This window comes from Ictalurus punctatus, chromosome 5, assembly GCF_001660625.3.
Source record: "Ictalurus punctatus breed USDA103 chromosome 5, Coco_2.0, whole genome shotgun sequence".
In the NCBI taxonomy this organism is placed as follows: Eukaryota; Metazoa; Chordata; class Actinopteri; order Siluriformes; family Ictaluridae; genus Ictalurus; species Ictalurus punctatus.
This window is the reverse complement of record NC_030420.2, coordinates 9,707,318-9,730,188: the sequence shown is the minus strand read 5'-3', so window position 1 is coordinate 9,730,188 and position 22,871 is coordinate 9,707,318. Positions and strand designations below refer to the sequence as shown.

Genomic DNA, 22,871 nt, shown 5'->3' with positions numbered 1-22,871 from the left:
CAGAACTGTGACATATTCCTACCATTATAGGGACATCTGAGGCTCATAAAGAGATGAAAACATGGCCATACACATATACAGTAAATACTCATTTTGAGCTTTATGGGTTTTTTTCATAGTGTAAATTTTCAGATATCAATGCATCCATCTAAGACATAAATCTGGCTATAGGTTATTATGTAAATACAATGTCAAACACAAAGAAATTTAAAAAGCCCTATCCATAAGAACAAAATTGTCCATGAGAAAAAAAGTCAAGAACAAAATTGTCCATGCTGTCAAGGAGGGAGGGTGGCATACTCTCTCTCCCCTATCAATCTCCTATCAATCACAGCGACACTAGCCAGTAATGGATGTCTTTGGGTAGCTGTCGCGTGATATGGGAGCCCTAACTGCAGGGTGACTAAATTAGTGAGAAAAAAAATTCCAACAGTCTTGGTGAGTCATTGCTAAACATACTGAAATGTCAACATTTGTAGCTTGAAAGGTATTATCTCACCTGTAGCACAATGGTGGTGTTATGACTGGTAGGGTGCCGTCCTACAAGACCTAGCTCTTTGCGTTTCTTGAATTTCCTAAAGTAGTCCTGTATCAGGAAAGTGGCATAGAACTTCCCCACTGTTACCTCGTCATCTGAGTGAACAGACAAACAAATGCTTTCTTGATCAACATCACAATGAGTGACTGTAAAGTTTCTAGAAGCGTGGAACATCTAGTAAGCTGAGGATGTCGTGTAACCGGAGATATAGAACACCTTATATCACTGTCAAAAATGCACAGGCATTTAATCCAAATATGTCCTCAGGTACTTTTGTCTCAAAGGTTCAGTTGTGTAATCTAATGAAATACAGTAACACTAATATGGTCAGAAGTCATAATGAAATGGAATCATTGTATATTCCAGTAGATTTCTTAAAACAGGTTACATAGATATTATTGCTATTGATGTAGTGCTTGGAGTCTGCATATACAAAAGAATAAATCTATGTAATTCTACTATAAACTTTAAGAAGGCCAAAATAAATCATTCTTAATAATGTTCTCTCTTACCTCTAAAATGTCACTGGCTTATTGGATTTTACATTTATATATATATATATATATATATATATATATATATATATATATATAATTTTTTTTTAAACATGGTTCAGAGAAAAAAAAAACAAATTTGATTCAGCCCTGTAACACATATATTTGAAGTCAAAAGTTTACATATATCTAGTCTAAAGATATTCAATTTCAGTTTTGCACAACTGCACACATTTCATGTTACTATATATATTTTTTAGCAAGTCAGTTAGTGCATCTACTTTGTTCACATCACACTTTGTTTTAAAACAATCAATTATAGACAATGTATTTCAGCTTTAATTCATGATATAAGAATTCCAGTGGGTCAAAATTTTATATACACCATCTCTTTAATATATCTCTTTATATCTCTTTAAACAGTCTGGAAGATTCCAGAAATTGATGTAATGATATTTAGAAGCTTCTGATTGGCCAATGGCATATTTAGTTAATAAGGAGTGTGTATTTAAGGGCCAGTGTCATTTAGCCGTTGATACCATTGGAAAATCCAAGTAACTCAGCCAAGATCTCAGAAAAAAACTATGGACCTACACAAGACTTGAGTTTTGCTTGTATTTCCTCATTTGTGAGTCGCTTTGGATAAAAGCGAACTGTTTGGCCATAATGATCGGCACACTGTGTATGTTTGCGAGTGTCTATGTGTGTGTGTGTGTGTGTGTGTGTGTGTGTGTGTGTGTGTGTGTGTGTATTTTGGCGGGGGGGTTTGAACTGAAAAAGCATGTCAGGCCCTCAAACCTGACTGAGATACACCAGTTCTGTCAGGAGAAATGGGCATGTCAGCAAATTATTGAAAAGCCACCAAATACTAACAAAATGTAAAGTTTTGACCCACTGAAAATCTGATACAGTGAATAAAAGCTGAAATAAATCTGTCTCTTGACTATTATTTTGAAAAACAAAATTATGGAAACAAAGTAGATACCCTAATTGACTTAACGCATGTAATGTACAGTAACATGAAACGTGTAGAGTCGGAATGTATTTGGCCTAAGTGTATGCAAACTTTTGGCTTCAACTGTACAGACTAAAATATCAGATAATTACTTGTAGAGCAGCAACATAAAGCGAGCTAAAGTAGGTCAAGAGATAACAGTCACCATGTGGCCTAACATTTAGCACAGCAACAGCGTGGGAGTTGCTGTCATGTCAGCCGTGTACAAATACTTCACATTAAAAAAAAAAATTATTTTTTTGGAAATGTTTTTTAACAGGAAATGTTTACATATAAAGAGACTTGACTGTATTTTTTGTTAGGATTGATTTTATTATATATTATATAGTGGAAGATCAAATAATTGCTAACGGAAAATGTTAGGATTATGATAGGTATTTCTCCATAGTCTATTAAACAGTCCAACCCCCCCCCCCCCCCCCCCCCACAGTCACGTTTGACGTTATAGTCCTACAGCACTGAAGACACAAATCAAACATCTAGTGGGCTCATTTAATAGAACACAACAATGATGACAGGAAACACATGAGAATTACTGAGAAATTCATTCAAGCAAGCAGTTAGAGGAAAGCAGACTGTGCATGTTCTTGGTATGGTGGTGGTGGTGGTGGTGGTGGTTGTGCCGGTGTAGAATGGGTTGGAGACAGAGGAAATAACCTCTTATCAATTTTGCTTCAGCAAGCCAGAGCCTCCTTCTTTTCTACGAACACGGCAGACATAAGTGTCTGACTCACACAAATGATGTGTGGGAGAGTTAAGCAAAAGGTAACAGAACTTGCAAACACTAATCATGCAAGCATTAATATTAGACTATAGGTCGGACAACCATGAATCCCTTTTAAGAACAAGATAAAGAACTGTTTTCTGAAACAAGACACTTTTTGAAAACAGGACCAGACCAGATACAGAATGATGCAAAGCCACAAAGTACGGTTCTCTGCTTCACTCAGCTATCTTTAAGTATGCAAGTGTGAAATACACCCTTTTTAGGTTGATTTGACAGACGCCTTTATTCAGAGGGACTTACAATGATCTCATCAGGGGCCCAGCAGTGGCAGCTTGGCGGTGCTGGGATTTGAACTTTTGAAGTTGATTAGTTTCAAACAGGATGAATATCACAGCAATTCATTAATGCTAACAATTTTTTTTTTTTATTAAAGAAAGACATGTAATACTTTTTAACCATTTATAGTTACTGTTACAGATAATGAATCAACTGTGAAACAAGTTCTAACCTTCTCGGGCAAAACCTTTTTCACACAGCCTTGCACCACTGTCTCCAATCGAAATGTATTCTGCATGTTTAGCCTCCTTTTTTCCCCCCTCCACCTTGTTGTACTTTAAAATATCTCTGATCATTCAAGCCTCAGCACTGGGTCAATTCTAACCCTAGAATTCCAGCTCTCTAAAGAGTGTTACTTATATTTAAATAAAATAATTCTATGGATATAAAATAGTTAGGTAGTACAGATGCGTGTTTGTTTCTGCTGTACAATTTAACTATGTTGTCCAGTTCATGTGGGTTATAGGTACTCCTTCATAAAAGAGTGGAATTAAAATAGTGCCTGACAGATTTCATAATTCAGAAGACAAGTGAGAAATGAAAAAAGAGACAAAGAGAGAAATTATGTTTTTGTGTATCTGTGTGAATGCATGTCTGTCTGAGTGTTGCGTGACAGTGTAGTGTGAGAGACAGCTGCTCAGCTACTTAGAATCTGTGGAACGATAAGTTTGGGTGTCAGCATCTTCAACCTGTATGACCGAAGAGTACAGTTCAGATGACACAGATCAAAAATTTGCCGTATACTCCTATTTTTTGTGGACCAGGAAATAACGGCTGTAAAAACATCCCTCCCTCAGGGAATGGGGTACATGTTCTATGGCCCCTTTGTCCAAGAGGGATCTTACTTCCTGCGCTAACGTCGGGCTCTGGTCTCTGGTCTGTGCTGACTACTGTGGTGAGCACACCTCTGAACCAGGTGGTTGAGGTATAAACTGGACCCGGTAACTCTTTTCTACGGTAGACAGAACCCATGGAGACACATTTGGCAGTAGTTTCCACGCTGCCAGGTGGTCTTTTAATGACGTTAACTATTCCCCATTCTATTGGAGGGAAAGCATTAGATTTTCATTGCCCTGTGTTCTCTGCTCGCTGACCAGAGAACACTGAAAACTTGGGACCGCCTTGGCTAGGGGAGGCCCTACAGTAGCACTGGGGGCTAACTGCCCTAACAACCTCATGTCCCCTGATACGTCCCTCCACGGCCCCTCAGGATCGCTCTTCTTTGCCTGCTTGGCCTTTATGACCATTCTCAGATCAGGCCTAGTAGCATGCCGTGACTGTGGCCACCCGGTTCCCCTGGCTGTCTGCAGGGGTTGGCAGGCTGCCATTTTGCGTCTCCCTCGCACTAGTGCTGGCCCGGGCTTCACACGTGGATGCCCAGGTGAACTCGAGACAACAGGGAAGGAACTGGCTGAATGCCGCCGTATGTCGAGCTCACTCAGCAGGTCTGCTTGATAGGCCTGCAACACTGTCATTGTCTGCAGTGACCCACAAGCAAGACTACTACCGCATAGGCCTTGCCCACCAATGCCATGGTGGCCTTACACACTGGCTTGGATGGCAAAGCCGGCCCCCCTAATTACGTGCCGTAGATGGAGAGAGGTAGCTCGCAAGCACCTTCTCCACCTTCAGCATAGCTAAATAGCCATGCCGTTCATTCCCCACAGTGGCCGAATAATCCAACATCGTGGGGTTATAAATACGGCTTATGCATGGTTTACCCCCAGAAGCCTGATATTTTGTCATGCACTTCTGGAAGAAAGGGGAGTTTGTGCAGTGTGAGGGATTTACTTTCACTCAAAAACAAAGGCTCATCCAGCCTTAGTAATCACTTCAAGCAGCTCTTTATATGCTGCTCTCAGTTTTTAGCACATCCTTCCATTATTTTTGTGTGCATAGCGGAAGGAGGAGTCATGACACGAGCTCCAAAATCCAGCGGAGAGCTGAACCTGGAAGACAGAGCAAGAGATAGAGCAGCGCTCGTCTCCGGCTCCTCTTCCAGATCCATAAGAGTTCCCCCGAACCTGAGACGGCTGGCTGCCTCGGCAGCGACCGGCCCAGATCTGCGAGGCTCTGAAACCCAACTCGCTTCGGCTTCCGAGAAGAGCGCGAGTCACGAGCCGAGCTGCTTAATGTAGGCATTACCATGCGCAGTCTCTCGCGGCTGCCATCGCATGCTACATTCCTAGACACTTCACCCAGAAAGTGTGCACTATTCCCCGTGATGAAATGGGAGCAAGCTGTAACATGCTTCCTGAATTCTCTCACTCATATTTTTCTCTCTCGCTCATTCCTTTTTTCTTCTCTTTTTTTTTTTTTTAAAGGGATAGAAAGTTCTGAGATTTTGAGAAAAGATAGCAAGGAAATGAAGCGTCTTTTTGTTTCTTTACACAAACAATCAACATGCAGTCTTTCGCTGAAGATAATAAAGGCTGATGGCGCAGTTCATTTATATCACGCGACACGCTTAATTGCCACGTCACCTGATCATGGCAGGCCTATAAATAGGCATGATTTTACACAAGCTTCAGATGCTGGTCGCGCGTGAGAGGCACTCCCATAGTGTTATGCTAAATGCAATGTCGAAGTTCCCTTTGAAAGGGAACAGCATCTTCAACACAAAAACAAATTATGTTTTGCACAATGTACTGTTTTGCTTTTACTCTCACTCTATTCACATGAAAATGTATCTCTAATAACAAAGAGAACATGTGTTAATGGGTTAAAACAGAAGGAGTTAAAAAATGATAAGCATGCATGCATGTGTGTTTGTGATCAAATGTGTCTAACCTCCTGCAGGTGGTACCACTTGATCCAGGAGTTTTGAACTAGTTCTCTTCCAGATCTTCTTAATGACAGCCCTCAGTTCCTCATTGGCCTGTTCCAAATTTCCTGATACACACACACACCCCACAAATGCTTGATTTAGAGTTGCATGATAGAATTAAAATACCATATTATTCATGACTAGAGATGCACCGATGTGTCAGCCAATAATTGGTTTCGGCCAATAAAGGCAATTTTTCATGCTATCGGTTTAATATAGTTTAAAAACCTCCGATGATCAGGGCTGAATATATCCTGTCAATCAAAAGAGGGCAGGAAAACACATGGAATTCATGCTGTGTGTTAAGAAGATGTTTCTTGTGTGGAATTACTTGGAAATGGGTGACAAAGACAACAAAACTGCATTTTGTAAGCTCTGCACTGCTAAAATTTTACACCGCATGCTGCAGTAGAGCAGAAGCAGTGCGTATTTTTTTAAGCCGCGCATGTTAATGAACGAGTACTTTTATACCGTACGATGCAGCAGTGGGTCTAATTTTTTTTTTTGCTGTGCTACTCGAGCTTAATTAAAGCTGCAGTACACTGTTCAAAAATTTAAATGAAGATGAGTTGACAAAATGGTATATATTGCAAAGAAAAATATATTTGTAGAGTAGTATATTTCATATCCAGTTAATGTTAATATGAGTTAAAATCATCAAAAATAAAGTTTTACATTAGGCCTATATATTACCAGTTTGATGTTCAATGATGAAGTAGAAATGCTTTTGTTTGTGGTGTGAAGTCTAACAGGAGGTTTTTTACAATTCAGTCAAAGCTAATATGAATTAATAACATTCATAAAGTTAAGAAATCTTACTTTAATCTTCAGAATTTAGTTAATGTGTTAATGTTAATGTTTCACAGTTACTGTGAAACAACTTGTTGAAATGGAGAGAATATAGTTTTTATTTGCATTTGCATTGTGGAATTAATGATTATTAATTTAAAAGAAGGTATAAAAGGCAGAACCACCAAACTATCGGTATCGGCATCTGCCGATATAACTCTGAATAATCGGCTATCAGTATCGGCTGAGGAATTTAATATCGGTGCATCTCTATTCATGACATATATGATTTTACAACATATTGTAAATTAAGTGTGCAGTAGGTTTGTTGGCTGTGGAAAACCTATTGAACAATGAAAATCTTTTTTTTCCTTACATATAACATGTACTTTACCAGACTTTAAAATGCTTTCTGTCACAGTGCCACCGAATGATATAATCTGATTGTTCAAAATCTGTTGGCTGTAATTCACATTATATTATATTATATTATAGTGATAACAGGAACTTGTCACACAGACGCTCCACAATATTAAATATTAAGAAGCCTAAACCGGTTCTAGTAGGACAATGCCCCTGTGCACAATGTGAGCTCCATGAGGACATGTTTTGCCAAGTGGAAGGCCTGTACAGAGCCCTGACCTCAACCCCACTGAACACCTTTGGGATGAACTGGAACCCACTAGGCCTCCTCACCCTACATCAGTGCCTGACCTCACTACTACTCTTGTGGCTAAATGAGCACAAATCCCTACAGCCATGCTCCAAAATCCAGTGGAACATCTTCTCAGAACAGCAAAGGAGAACGACTCCATATTAATGCGCATGGTTTTAAAACAGGATGTTCAACAAGCATACATGGGGGTGATGGTCAGGTGTGCACATACTTTTGGCCATATAGTGTATCAGCAGCACACAACATATTACATATTGTGCAGTCTTAGTCTCATGGCACATCTAGAATTCTATCTAGAAAATGGATAGAAGATCATACAGTGGCCCGTAAGGGCAAAGTGTATTAACAAAACAAAAATGCATCAGAAAAGTTAAAAAACAACAACAACAACAACAACAAAAAACCCATGACAAGACAAAAACACAACAGAAAATTCAGAAACATTAACTCTAAACAGAAAGGGTATTTCCTTATTGAATGTCACATGCTCATTGCTGACTGAACTCCATTGCATGACTACCACTAGGAAAAAGAACTGCATGCTTTCAGTCTGTTATCTAGTAAACCTAGAGGAAACAATTTAATGTGAACTTGCTTATGCTATTATAGTGAGGAGCAGTTCTAATACCCTGGCTTCCTTTAATCAGGTTTTCAGCATTCACACACTCATATTAATACTGTCTATATTCAACAGCGTATCTAAAACAATATCGTATGAATGCTCTTGATGAAAATAAGCATAAATAACTAGATCAGTTGATTCATTTAGGCTCATATTTCCTCTTGATTTAAACAACCTCCAGCAGACTGACACCTGCTGTAGCCAATCAGAAATGAGCATGTGATTTTCAATAACCCACCCTTTCCATTTGGAACGAATGCTATCATACAATATTTCCAAATGTGCTGTCATGTTTCTTGTTTGTGTTTTTAGTTTTGTTGTGTATTCTGATTTGCGCTTATGTTTTTGGTTTGTTAATGTATTGTACACTTACAGGCCACTGCAAGACGAAATTCCCTAAAACAGAAATTCTCTAAAATAGACCGCAAGGCACATCTCACCTTCAGTCTTGATCTTCAGAGCCGTTCTGACCAGAGCAAAAAGGGTGGCATTAAACATGACAGTACCATCGCTGTTTAGAGGCATGTTCATGGCAACCAGCCTCTAAAAAACAAAGGCAATATTATTTCAGGACCATGAACAAAGGCACAAAGGTTTTGTCCCAGAGATTATGTCATTACCAGTGTGTGTGTGTGTGTGTGTGTGTGTGTGTGTGTGTGTGTGTGTTTGGTTGAGTAAGTGTTTGTGTTCTGTTTGTAAGACTGTGTGCAAATTCGTCCTTGCTGTGGAGCAAACGTTTTTGTCTGTGTCTGCATCTTCATAACCCCGTAATCATTCTATAAGTATATTCAAATTTAATTTTTGCTTTAATATATGTATTATGTAATTTATTAATTATCTTGCCCTTATAATTCCAGCTTGTGTGTATTTCTTTGGATTTAGGTTTCATATTTGAGTTTGTCTGCATTTACAAAAGTAAAGATTCTCATACCTAATTGATATTACTTGACATGTCTGTGTTACTTGTTTTACTCTCACCTTACATGCCACCCTATGGGGACAGAGTTTACCGAAGCCCAGCGGTGGCTGAATCCTACGCAGTAATGTCACAACATCCAAGTGTTTAATCCTCCCTCTGAGAAAGATACACACGTACTCTAAGAACAGAAAACAACACATACACACGCTCATTTATGCCAATACAGAATGCTTGGGAACTCACTTTGCCTCTGGGTCATATTCAGACCAAATCCTCTTGAATTCATCCAAGTGATGCGGTCCAAGGATTGACCAGTCACGTGTCAGATAGTCAAAATTGTCCATGATCACAGCCACGAACAAATTGATAATCTGGAAGAGATTTTTAAGCCACTTCAACACAATTGTAATGATGTGCATTTAAAGATATAATGTACAATATATTTTCCTCAAATACCAGAAAAGCACAGAGCATGTAGAAGCTGATGAAGTAGATGATTGCAAAACCACTGCCACATGATTTCTCCTCTCCAGGGGTGATTTCGGATTCAGAGTCACACAGTTTACCAGGCATACATGCTAGCATGATCTCCTGCCAAGCCTCTCCTGTAGCACACCTAGAGAGAGAGAGGGAGAGAGATAGAGAGAGCGAGAGAGTGAGAGAGAGAGAGATGGAAAGAGAGAAAGAGAGAGAGAGCATTAATGGCATGTATTTTCTTCTATACTGTATCAGGCAATTTGCAGCAAAATGCACTTTACACACACAGCACTGTATAAAAGTCTTAGACACCCTAATCGATTATTTTCCAAGTTAAATGTTACAGAAAAATGTTTGTATGTCAGTAAAGAAGGTAACAGATTGCATAAAAGACCTCTTTTTGGACAAAAAACATAACTTTCAGGTTTTACCTGCAAAAACTGAAACAAGTGAGATATCAAGTCAAAATCTCCAGAAGAAACGTTACTGAAATTCTTGTTGTATCGTGGTATTGGAGAGTAGCAAATTTGGAAGCTTAATTTTGGAATTAGGAGAACAACGTGCTTGCAAACAAGAGGGAGAACAAAGTGAAACTGTGAACACTGACCTGTCTTCATCTTAGGTTAATATGGATGCATGTTTTGCAGTATTGAATCAACTTTACGCTATAGTGCAGGGGTATTCAACAAAATTTTGTTACAGTCCAGGTACATAAAATACCTTGGTTACAAAGGTCAGATAAGCAATTAACATGACTGAATGGTGACAGCAGTTCCCTTTCAATGCTTAACCATAAAGGATAAGTTCATACACTATATGGCCCAAAGTATGTGGTCACCTGACTATTACATCAATATATGCTTGTTAAACACCACATTCCAAAACCATGGACATTAATATGGAGTTGGTCCTCCCTATGCTGCTACGACCACTCTTCTGGGAAGGCATTCCACTAGATTTTATAACGTGGCTATGGGTATTTGCTTATTCAGCAACAACAGCATTAATGAGGTCAGGCACTGATGTGGTGTAAAAAGGCCTAGGGGGCACAGTCAGCATTCCAGTTCATCCCAAAAGTGTTCAGTGGGGTTGAACCCTCCAATTCTGACCTTGGCAAACCATGTCTTCCTGGAACTGGCTTTGTGCACAGGGTCATTGTCATGCTGGAACAGGTTTGGGCCTCTTAGTTCCAGTGAAAGGAAACTGTAATGCTACAGCATACAAAGACATTCTATACAGGCCAGAGAGAGTAAATAAAATAAATGTGATTGCAACAAGCCACAACAGAGGATATGCTACAGAAGATTCATTAGTGATTCATTGAATTATAGCCAGTTCATCAGTTCTGCTTGGTTCGATCTGCTGAAATACTTTGCTGGGTCTGCATGCAGAATACAGACGTGAGGAACAAGGTCTTAATAAAACTATGCATGATATTAAAAACACACACACACACATACACACACATACACAGACACACACAGATAGACAAGTAGCTATAACCTTAAAATTAGTTACTTTGACTGTTGACCATTATCCACCTGGAAATACAGCCAAACTCTATGTGCATGAAAATTCTGAATGGGTTTGTACCTAAACAGCAGGAGTACAGCTTGTGGAAAAGTCTGGAAGTTGTTGTTGCGATTAATATGTGTGCCATCCACCATCGCAATCTTCCCGAACACCTAAACCACAAGCAACATATCAACATCACAAATCAATATTCTGGCTTTCAGATTCTGCACTAAAGTCGTACCTACCGATCCTATCAAGTACCTCATAAACAGTCACTATCACACACTGCAGTTATCTATTATCGAAACACAAACATGTATTTAACCTGCATCCCAATTACTGCGTAGATGAAGAAGAGCATGGCTATCAGCAAAGCGACATACGGCAGAGCCTGTGGGAAACACAGAGGAGAGGTAGAAAGGAGATAATCAGCAATGCTAATTATATCCTTCCACCATCACTATTCCTGTTTGTGATGAGGTGGTGAATGAGGCATACTAAAGCACACCTGAAATGACTTGATGAAAGTCCAGAGTAGTGTCCGAATGCCCTCTCCTCTGCTCAGCAGCTTGACCAAACGCATGACTCGAAACAGACGAAAGAATGTGATGGAAATCCGTCCACTATCCTCTGTGTTCTAAAACCAAAACAAAGTAAGTGAAAGAATGTAAATGACAACAAAAAAAGCACCAAAAATGATTGTCAGCAAATGATAAAGCTGCAATGGTGATGGGAAATGTATGTCTTGAATGCACTTCTAAGTCCACTTTAGACTTACAAATCCCATCACTGAGCTCTCTCAATAGAGGAGAATCACATAAAATATATATTTTATATATGTAGAGTTTTGTGAAGTACTTGTAATGCAAGTTTGTAATTCTGTTTGTAATTTTACATCTGAAATATTACAAACAGAGATGCATGCAGAGAATATCATCCGCATCCACTATTGAATGGACTCCAAGAGGACACCATTTCCCATGCATCAGCTACAGCTCCCCATGCCTTTGGGTCAGTCTATTTTGAAACATGCATTCAGCAGTCTGGGTCTCTCAGGTGTCTCGACGTTCTTCACTGTCACCAAAGTCCCGGAAATGAAAAGCACTTTCCAAAGACTCCCATTTTACAAAAATAAATAAATAAATAAATAACTCCGGTATAACAGAACACTTCACTCAAACCACCGAATGACACTTAAAGATGAATGTAAGGTAGTAGGGGCTTATTAACTTATTAACACTCATGCTAAATGACCCTGCTAGCTTTCATCCATTCGTAGCCATTCGTAGCTTAGCTGAATGAAGTAGTCCTTTGAAAAGCAGCACCAACATCAGAGGTACTTACCCCTCGCTCCACTGCCACTACTGGAGCTTCTGTCGGCTTTAAAACCAAAGTACTAAAGTTAACAACTCCCTACATCATTCCTTTTACTGAAGAACAGCTAGTAATAAAAAAAATCTACACTTTAGTTTAGCCAGTTTACTATTAAATTCAACATGCGTAACAACATGCACACTAACAAAATGAAATAACACACACTACTTCCTTAACCCAAAATGCCTGATATCTGATGAAGAAATTTCCCTTCAGAATATCACTGTTTTATGTATTTACATGTACAGTTGAGTGCAAAGGTTTGCGACACCCGTGTTTAAAAAATAAATAAATAAAATTTAATCGATAAATCAAAATTATTTAAATGTTAAACGCAAAATGTGTCTTCTGAAATGAGACAACAATGCAAAACACAAGGTAAAATCAACAGGAAAGTACAAAAAGTTTATTAACGAGTTAAAAAAAATGAATTAAATTAGGCTCCTGAGTGACAGGAGAAAGTATTCACCCTATCATTCGGAGATCATGAGTTCTGTCAGCGACACTAGCCAGTCATAAGTGTCTGTGAACTCATGTATGTGGAAGAGGATGGACAGCGCTTTCCTACGGGTGTGTTACGCTGCCCTGTGTTGCAGCATGAGCAGAAGATTGAAAAGATGCAACTGATGGATTCACGTGTCTCAGAGGAAGTATGTGTTAACTTGATAATTTTTTTTTTTAAATCCACTATTTGTATCTTAACATCAACTATTTGACATTTTTTGTGATAGTGATGGAACATCTCTCAAACACACTACTGTCTTGTTGCTATTGTCCAGTCCTTACAGGATTTCGCCGTTTTCTTGATTGTTGCGGGCAAAAATGCCTGATTTTGCTGTAGCTTTTTTTTTTATTTGAATTTGAGTTTTTTGTGCTTTTTTTGTTGCAGAAAACAAAATGAATTGGCGAAATTGCAATTGTAAAAAATTGTTTTGCACGGTCTTTCACGGTGATGTTTATTGGTAAATGAGACCTTTTATCTGTACTCATGTTCGATGCACGTGAATTGAAGAGGGCTTTGACTGAATGCTTGTTGGGATGAGGTCACATCTTGGCCCAAATGTGCGGAACATGAAAAATTGCAAAGTCCTCTGAATATTGAATAGTTCGCTTGATGTTGCGTTAAAATCCTGTAGGGACTCATTAATTACATTTATTCTTCTTCATTTTGTCCTAAAGGTTTGTCAAATTTTGCACTCAAATGTAGCTTGGGAATACATGGTTTTGAACACATTTATCAATAAAGGTATGCTGATTTTGAATTTTAAATAAATGACTTCAGAAAACACACTTGCAAGTAGCAAATTTACAGAATATATTAATTCAACAGTACAGTGCAAAGCATGGGTACATTAATATATAAAATCTGTGAGTGTATGTGTAGGGCCTTGCAGATATCCTGGAGCTGTTTTTTTTTGTTTTTTTTTTACAAGGTGTTTATACATATTCAAATGTGAAAACACAGAATGTAGAGTTTTGGTGAGTCTAGTGTCTGCTAGGAAAAGACTGCAAGACCCTTCACTCAGGAGGGGGACTCAGCCAAGCAAACAGGTGCACCACTACTTACATTGATCTCTGTGATTGCAATGTCAACGATGCTACCAACAACAATTAAGGCATCAAATGTGTTCCATGCATCGGTAAAATAGTGCTGCTCACACCCACCAAACGAGATGTGGGACGGGAGAAGAAAGAAAGTGTAAAGGGGGGTAGAAAGAGAGACACAGAAAAGAAAGCCAAAGTTATGATGGTGCAGCCATTGAAATAGAGTTGAAGAGGGAGCACTGTGTTTCTACACATTAGCCTTATGAAGTTGCTAAATGCTAAGATGCAACTGTAATGTAGTACATGATGCATTTTTCATCATACACGTGATTGAAAGAAATGCATGTGCAACCCTGCACAACATTATTTAATCTCCTATATACCACGGCGTTGTTGAATTCTCAGTTACGATTGGTCAGAAGGTGTGTAGTGCTGGCTGTAATTCAAATGAATAGGTTTATATTAATGTGATCGTTCTAGTACATTACTGTTTCTATAGTAACATCTCATTCACAGGGACTTGGTATGGTGGACATTCTACATAATGTTTAAAACAACATGTGATTTAATAAAGAAAAAAATATCATTGTTGACATGGTAAAGTTATCTGTAAGAACATGTTTATTTAATATTTAAGGAAGGAGTCTCTAGTCTCAATACGTTTTCTATCACAGGAAGGTTTTCAGGACTGAAGACTTTGCGCTTCCCAGTATCTCAATAAGCTGTGCTTTTTTTTTAACTTCAAGTGAGACAGGTTTCATGGAACGTATTTTAGTTAAAGGAGTCCCTGGCTGCAAAACGTTTGAGACAGCAAAGATAGTGACAACAGCAGATGTTCCACAAATCCATCAAATTGAACTATAAATGTTTAAAAAGTGTCAATTAAATTTTGTACTCACTGCGGTATAAGTAAGCAATAAGTATAATCCATAAGTATAAGTAAGGAATAAGTATATTCCATAAGTATAAAGTAAGGAATTAAATATAATCACTGTGGTGTAAGTAAGAAATAAAACATGACGGGCATGCAAATAAGTAAATAATCAACGACGGTGTGGTATGATGTGGTTCGACGTGAAATGGAGTTACTGTTACTACCCTGAAGTCGTATACATATATAGCACTGCACTACTCAAACCTGCAGCAGCCATTATTACAACTGAATGTAAATTCTGTTCAAGACTCTCGCAAACAGAGTGCCCCCTCCCTCAAGCAGAGCATGGTTACCATAGATACAGTTTAGATAGTTCAGCCTCAATGATGAACCACTGACGAACATTTTGACACTTTCTTGTGCGGCCTGGATCTATGGTGTCCGCTCTGGTGGTTAAACTCGTTATACACAGAATTTGCAGGGGTGATATACAGTACAAGGCCTGTGCCCTACAGTGACAAGCCCAGAGTGAGAGAGGGGTAAGAGGATGAGTGGCGTTAGGGGGGTAGGGTTGGGGGTGCACGGGGGTGGGGACTGTACTCACATCTACCTGACTCAGAATGATGTGTACTACGCTGCCAATCACGACCAGGGCATCAAACACATTCCAGGCATCACCAAAATAACCCTAGGCAAAGAGGGTTAACATCCAGCCAGAAAGGAGGGAGGAGGGAATGAGGGGCAGGAGAATAAATATGGAGGGATTAACTTAACAGATCTTGGGACAAGAGTAAAAAACTAAGGGAACCTTTGGAATTTGGGAAGACAGGAAAACCCTACATTCTTCCAGTACCACAGCAAAACACCCCCTCTAATTATTAAAATCCTATTCTAGGGAAGAATTCTCTAGCATGTAATTGTAAAAAGTCTCTCTGAAATGAAAGTTCAGGTATCATACCCTGGGTTTGAAGGCGATGAGCTTAAGAATCATTTCCACTGTGAAGACTCCTGTGAACATCATGTTGAGAATGTCCATAGCATAATTAAAGCGATGAGACTGGCCATGATGCTATTTGGACAGTAACAATGAGGGAGTTAAAAAGAAATAAAATTATTAACATTATTTATTTTTCATTCCTACATTGCAGGACAATTAAAACCAAAATTGCATTTCGAATTTCTGCATCAAAGATTACACATTAAGGAAACATTTCCTCCTTACCTGCACAGCCAGACAGAGTGTGTTGAGGATGATGAGAACGAACATGACATATTCGAAACCAGTGGAATTTACCACATACCAGAACTTATACTGGTAGTGGTTCTTTGGAATATATCTCCGCAATGGACGAGCTTTCAAAGCGTACTCCACGCACTGACGCTGTTGAGGACAAGACAGAGGTAGAAAGACACAAAATAAGTACAGTAGAGTACCTGCACATACAGCAGCTTAAATTTGTATAACAGATCAGGAGGAGGGAAGGGAAGGGAGAGGAACTGGAATGGAAAGGAAAAAGAGGGGAAAAAAGGAAAAGAGGGAAGGGAAGGGAAAAGAACAAGAGAAAGTGAAAAGAGGTAAGGAAGGGAAAGGAAAGGATGGAAAGGAAAGAAACAGGAAAAGAGAGAAGGGAAAGAAAAAGGAAAGGAATTAGAAAAGAGGAAAGGAAAGAAAGGGAACAGGATGAAGGGAAGGGGGAAAGAGGGAAAGGAAGGAAGGAAAGGAAATGAGATGAAAGGAACAGGAAAAGAAAGGGAGGAGCTGACTGCAAGACCACTACCAATAAACACCACTATAAATTCAGTCAATGTGATTTTTTATCCTACACTGCAACATTCCAGTAAATTCTTGATGCACAATTTTACTTACTAAATTTAACAGAACAGAAGGCTATGTATCACTTTCGATCCTGCTTGTGTAAATACAACCAAGCAGCAAACAAATGCTCCAGCCTGAATTAAATAAATCTTATGTCACTATCTAACGAGAAGAAAAATACATCACAATCCATCAGCCTTCAGACCTGGTTTTTGTCCAGCTCACAGTTCTTGTACTCCTTCTCTCCCTGCTCCTGGAAAGTGACGATGACGAAACCCACAAAGATGTTCATCATGAAGAAGGCGATGATGATGATGTAGATAATGAAGAAGATAGAGATCTCGATACGGTAGTTGTAGATGGGCCCCATGTTTTCTCTGTTTGAGTCTATAGCCTTGTATAAGAGGCTTGAGGGAAAAAACGCATACAAATAGCCAAAAAGGTGATACATAAGTAAAATAAAATACAGAATCCAAGGCAACATCTGCATTTGGTAAAGCTTACTATACGTATATGCAACTCTATGAATGTATTTATGTGTGTGTTTTAAAGATGGAAGTTTCTTACGTTGGCCAGCCCTCAAAGGTTGACACAGTGAAAAGAGCCATCATAGCATTCAGAACGTTGTCAAAGTTGAATTCACTGTTTAACCACTTCCTCTCCCGCACTTGGGGCAATGCATTATCACCAATATTATACAGTATGAATGTCCCCCTGTAGAAAGGAAAGTAGAGAGTCAGCTTACACACACACACACACACACACACACACACACACACACACACACACACACACACACACACACACATACACACACACATACACACACACACACCACACAAGGAATGAAACACAATGCCACTATCCGTATCTGCTTAATGCTCCAAATATTTATATATGTATTCTGATTTGTATCCCAAGTGGGCGTGGCCTATATCAGATGGATTTATTTATTGATTTACTATAATGAAATACTACCACTACCACTCTACCCCTAGAAAACAGTCGGAAAACATTTGAAGGTACAAATGCCAACACTGTCATCATGGTCTGTGAATTCCACCTCTGACATTTCCTCAACCTCAGCTACATCACTCAAGAGCCTAAACCAAATGCATTTGGTTGAAATTTAAATGCAATTTATTATTATTATTATTTATATATATTATTATATATAAATTTAGTTGGCAGTTGTTAAGGATGAATGAAAGATCCAGATAAAATGTCTGGAGTTGATTCCAACTGTTGAATGTGCATTTGGTAGCTGTTCATGGGAACTCTGAATATGTGGTCCAAAGAGGTGTTGAGGCCATCATTAGGTTAAAAAAAAAAAAAAAAACAGTCATATCAGAGACACAGCAGCAACTTTAGTAGTGGCCAAATCAACATTGTGGTACTTTCTTAAAAAGAAGGAATGCACTGGCGAGCTCAGCAACACCAAAAAAGCCTGGAAGTAAAACTAGAACTAAAGTGGATGATCGCAGAATTCTTTCCTTGGTAAAGAAAAACCCCTTCACAACATCTACCCGAGTCAACAACACTCTGGAGGATGTAGCCATATCATTATAAAAGTCTACAATCAAGAGACCCCTTCATGAATGTAAATACAGAGGGTTTACCTCAAGATGCAAACCACAGGACAGATGAAACCAAGACTGCCTTGCACCAGAAAGATGGGAAGAGAAGAGTATAGAGAAGGAAAGGACGGGCTCATGATCCAAAGCATACCACATCATCCGTTATGTCATGGGCATGTATGGCTGCCAGTGGAACTGGGTCACTGGTGTTTATTGATGATGTGACTGCTAATAGAAGTAGCAAGATGAATTCTGAAGTGTATAGAGCTATACTTTCTGCTCTGAGTCACTCAAATGCTGCACAACTGAAAGGACAGTGCAGGATAGTACAGATGGATAATGAGCCAAAACATACCATGAAAGCAACCCAAGAGCTTCTTAAATGAAATGTTCTTACATCCCTGAGTCAGTCACCTGACCTAAATCCAATTGTGCATGCTTATCATTTACAAAACTGAGACAAAAAAAAAGTCAAAACTGAAGGCTATAAGGCCCACAAACAAGCAGCAACTGAAGGCAGCTGCAGTAAAGGCCTGGCAAAACATCTCAAGGGAGGAAACTCAGCATTTGATGATGTCCATGGGTTCCAGACTTCAGGCAGTCATTGACGAGAAAGGATATGCATCCAAGTATTAAAAATTATCCTTATATTTATAACTATGCTAGTCTGACTCTGCAACAAAAAAATGGCTGTAATTCCTTAACAGTTAATGCAATTTTTTTTTTTTATTAAAGCTGAAAGCTTAAACTTCAATCACATCTTGATTGCTTCATTAAAGATGCATTGTGGTAGTGTACAGAGGCAAAATAACAATAATGTAAAAAAGTGTGTCACTGTCCAAATACTTATGGACCTGACTCTTAACACTCACTTGCATTCTTGTTCACTCGACTTGGCTTCGTCTGTACAGCGGTAAAACTTCCCCTAGTGAAAACAGATACTGTACTTTACACCTCAGTTCAACTATGTGCTAGTATACTGTGCAGAAAAAGTCTGGAAAAAATGACTGATGAAAATACTGTGCAGGAAAAAAATTATTACTTCAATTATTGTTTGATCAAGTTACCTTGAAGAGCTGCACCCCAATACAGGCAAACATGAACTGTAGCAGAGTGGTGACGATCATGATGTTGCCGATGGTTCTGATGGCCACAAACACACACTGCACGACATGCTACAAAGAGCAAATTGCATCAGATTAAAGTTCAGATGTTTCATATGAAATGACCTGAGTGTTCATTTTGACACATAACTTGGATTTAGTTTTAGTTTCAAACAAATTCAGTAAGGAAGACACAAATGTTAATAAATTGGCTCAAGATCCCTTTCTAGAACCTCCACACTAACTGTCCCTCAGTGGTGGAATGAACTTCCAATCTCAATCTGGACAGCAGAATCTGTCACTATCTTCAAAAAACAGCTAAAGACCCACCTCTTCCATGAGCACGTAACTAACCCCTAAAACGTCAACCCCACATTATCCTTTAAAATTTATTTTTTAATTACTCTGGCTCTTATGCCTCTACTCTGCACACTCCGCTTTTCTAGAACTCAATTAAAAAATCTTGTATGGTAGCACAACTTGTATTGTTCTCCACTTGATATATCACTTTGCTTGTATTTCCTCATTTGTAAGTCGTGTTGGATAAAAGCATCTGCTAAATGAATAAATGTAAATGTAAATTGAGGTCTTATTAAATAAATACTAATGTCGGAACAAGTAAACAGTATACAGGAGTAAACTACTTCACATTTTAAAAAAGAATTTAAACTTCCTTTTTTTGTGATGTCACGAAAGTCCTGTTTATTATGTTAATGTGAGCGTATTGGTGTATGAGGTGTATGAGTTGACTGATCACAAATTGATATCATAAATAAAGAACATATATAAGAATAAATTAAAAAAACAACAATCCCTGTTGGCAGTTCAAAAGCAGTCCAGTTCTCCAGGAAAACAGGGCTTTGTGAATTAGTCAGCCTTTCTAAATGAGTCACTAAGCTGAACAAATGGATTTCAGCCATTGCACCTGCACTGAGCTGTTGCTTCTGTTGCTGACGGGTTTCGCAATTGGAAACTGCAATCGCACTTATTTGATCCAAGACTGACTGACTCTAGCATCTGTAAATCAACAAATAGCCTTATGCCTTATAGCTGTGGACCTGTCACTGGCTAGAAAAACTGACTCATACACTGAAAAAAACAGGGTGAATCTGACCATTCAGAAGCTAAAAAAAACAAACAAACATGCAAACACAAACTGTATTAGTAAACTCAGAACAGCTCATACATATATAAAACTGACTTTCTTTAAGTTTACATTATATATTCTATGTATATCTTGGTGTTTGGTCACAACAGAGGTTCACTCCTCATTCATTCAACTGGTCAGTGTGTTTCCCATGTTGCCTTACTACAAGTATTTCAGTGCATGCAATAGCAGTCAACATTGGGCTGGTTGTGAAATATTATTATTATTATTATTATTATTATTATTATTATATCATATATATTATTGCATAATATGGGCGTACAATCATTATATAAAGTAACACAAAATAGCAACTATTATCTGCTATGTTATATTGCTGGAGCTGATTGTTGACTGTCTTAGACAATGGCATGATCAACTGAACGAATCAGTGAACAAATCTGAAGGACTCATTTAACACAATTGAAATGACTTGATTCAATGAAAGGACTGAAAGTTTTATCTGTAGTCAGAGTCAATCTTTTTTTCCCCTCCAATGTGTGTCAATACTTCTTAAATGAAACAGCAGATCATTTTACTGGAGTGCTAAAACCTTTGATGTGCATCAGGTAAATAAAACGTCTGCAGTGAGTGAAACTATCTTACTGCTATAACAATCATTAACATGCAGCATAGAGAAGTGGGTGATTGGGCACTTTCAAAATGTTTCTGTACTGATGATTGCATACACTTAATAAAAGTAAATTGAAGTAAGTGACTTTGATACGGTGTCATCAGGCATGTTAATTCTAGTTAGCTAATATTATATTGGGATGATAACACACATAAGTGCTTATTAGATACATCTAATAATACATAAGTAGTTTAGAGCTGACATACACCGATCAGCCATAACATTAAAACCATTGACAGGTGACGTGAATAACATTGATCATCTCGTTACAGTGGCATCTGTCAAGGGCTGGGCTATATTAGGCAGCAAGTGAACAGTTAGTTCTCAAAGTTGATGTGTTGGAAGCAGGTAAAAGAGGCAAGCATAAGGATCTGAGCGACTCGGACAAGGGCCAAATTGTATTGGCTAGAAGACTGGGTCAGAACATCTCCAAAACAGCAGGTCTTGTGGGGTGTTCCTGGTATGCAGTGGTCAGTACCTACCAAAAGTGGTCCAAGGAAGGTCAGCTGGTGAACCAGCGTCAGGGTCATGGGCGCCCAGTGCTCATTGATGTGCATGGGGAGCAAAGGCTAGCACTTCTGGTCCAATCCCACAGAAGAGCTACTGTAGCAGAAATTTCTGAAAAAGTTAATGCTGGCTATGATAGAAAGGTGTCAGAACACTTGCTGAGTATGGAGCTGCAGACCGGTCAGAGTGCCCATGATGACTCCTGTCCATCGCTGAAAGCACCTACTAATAATATTACTAGGATAGCTTTCTTTCATCTCAGAAATATTTCTAAAATAAGAAACATATTGTCACTACATGATGCGGAAATACTAGTTCATGCATTTGTCACCTCTAGATTAGATTACTGTAATGCCTTACTGTCTGGATGTTCCAGTAGGAATATAAATAAGCTCCAGTTAGTCCAGAATGCAGCTGCTAGAGTCCTAACTAGAACTAGAAGATACGACCATATCACACCAATATTATCAATACTGCATTGGCTCCCAGTAAAATCTCGCATTAACTATAAAATACTTTTATTAACCTATAAAGCACTAAACGGTCTTGCGCCACAATATCTAAGCGACCTTTTGGTTTTATATGATCCGCCACGCCTATTTAGATCAAAAGATGCAGGCTATTTGATGGTACCTCGAATAGTGAAGGCTACAGCAGGGGGGAGAGCTTTTGCTTATAGAGCCCCACAGTTATGGAACAGTCTTCCAATTAGTGTTCGGGACTCAGACACAGTCTCAGTGTTTAAGTCTAGGCTTAAAACGTATTTGTTTACTCCAGCCTACCCTGACTAGATTCTGTTCTACTACTTCGCAGTCATAATAATCTTTTTTTCTCCCTCTCTCCTTTCGCCGAGCCCCACACGAATTTATGGAGATACTAGAGATCCAGATCCTTTCTGCCTCTGGATGGATCTCAAATCTTCTCTAATTCCACACTGCTGGGACTATGGCTGCTCCTAAGGCCATAGAGACTTCATATAAATCCATAATGAAATTTTTCACACTAACTGTTGTTACCCAGATGAGGATGGGTTCCCTTCTGAGTCTGGTTCCTCTCAAGGTTTCTTCCTCTTAAAACATCTTAGGGAGTTTTTCCTTGCCACCGTCGCCACTCAGTGGCTTGCTCAGTTGAGATAAATTCACACCTTTAATATCTGTATACCATGTTGATATTTCTGTAAAGCTGCTTTGAGACAATGTCTATTGTAAAAAGCGCTATACAAATAAAATTGAATTGAATTGAACCTACAATGGGCACGTGAGTATCAGATGTGGACCATGGAGCAATGGAAAAAGGTAGCCTGGTCTGAGGAATCACGTTTTCTTTTACATCATGTGGATTGCTGAGTGCAAGCACATC

The 22,871-nt window shown here is 38.8% G+C and overlaps 1 protein-coding gene across 14 annotated transcripts in view; it reads right to left on the bottom strand.

Annotated features, from left to right (window-relative positions):
- cacna1db (calcium channel, voltage-dependent, L type, alpha 1D subunit, b) overlaps positions 1-22,871 on the bottom strand; it is a 147,902-nt gene that overhangs the window by 15,322 nt on the left and 109,709 nt on the right. For 9 of the 14 annotated variants that reach the window (XM_053680188.1, XM_053680194.1, XM_053680191.1 and 6 more), the window contains exons 24-39: positions 19,189-19,296; positions 18,994-19,046; positions 17,112-17,258; positions 16,750-16,951; positions 15,951-16,109; positions 15,687-15,797; positions 13,877-13,960; positions 11,444-11,572; positions 11,261-11,326; positions 11,014-11,105; positions 9,400-9,559; positions 9,187-9,314; positions 9,003-9,099; positions 8,465-8,567; positions 5,901-6,002; positions 500-633 (exon numbers count right to left, since the gene is read on the bottom strand). In XM_053680188.1, the coding sequence (XP_053536163.1) occupies positions 500-633; positions 5,901-6,002; positions 8,465-8,567; positions 9,003-9,099; positions 9,187-9,314; positions 9,400-9,559; positions 11,014-11,105; positions 11,261-11,326; positions 11,444-11,572; positions 13,877-13,960; positions 15,687-15,797; positions 15,951-16,109; positions 16,750-16,951; positions 17,112-17,258; positions 18,994-19,046; positions 19,189-19,296 (1,875 nt within the window). Of the gene's footprint in view, positions 1-499; positions 634-5,900; positions 6,003-8,464; positions 8,568-9,002; positions 9,100-9,186; positions 9,315-9,399; positions 9,560-11,013; positions 11,106-11,260; positions 11,327-11,443; positions 11,573-12,279; positions 12,316-13,876; positions 13,961-15,332; positions 15,417-15,686; positions 15,798-15,950; positions 16,110-16,749; positions 16,952-17,111; positions 17,259-18,993; positions 19,047-19,188; positions 19,297-22,871 lie in introns of all 14 variants that reach the window. The other 5 variants (XM_053680181.1, XM_053680183.1, XM_053680193.1 and 2 more) reach the window with 4 other exon arrangements.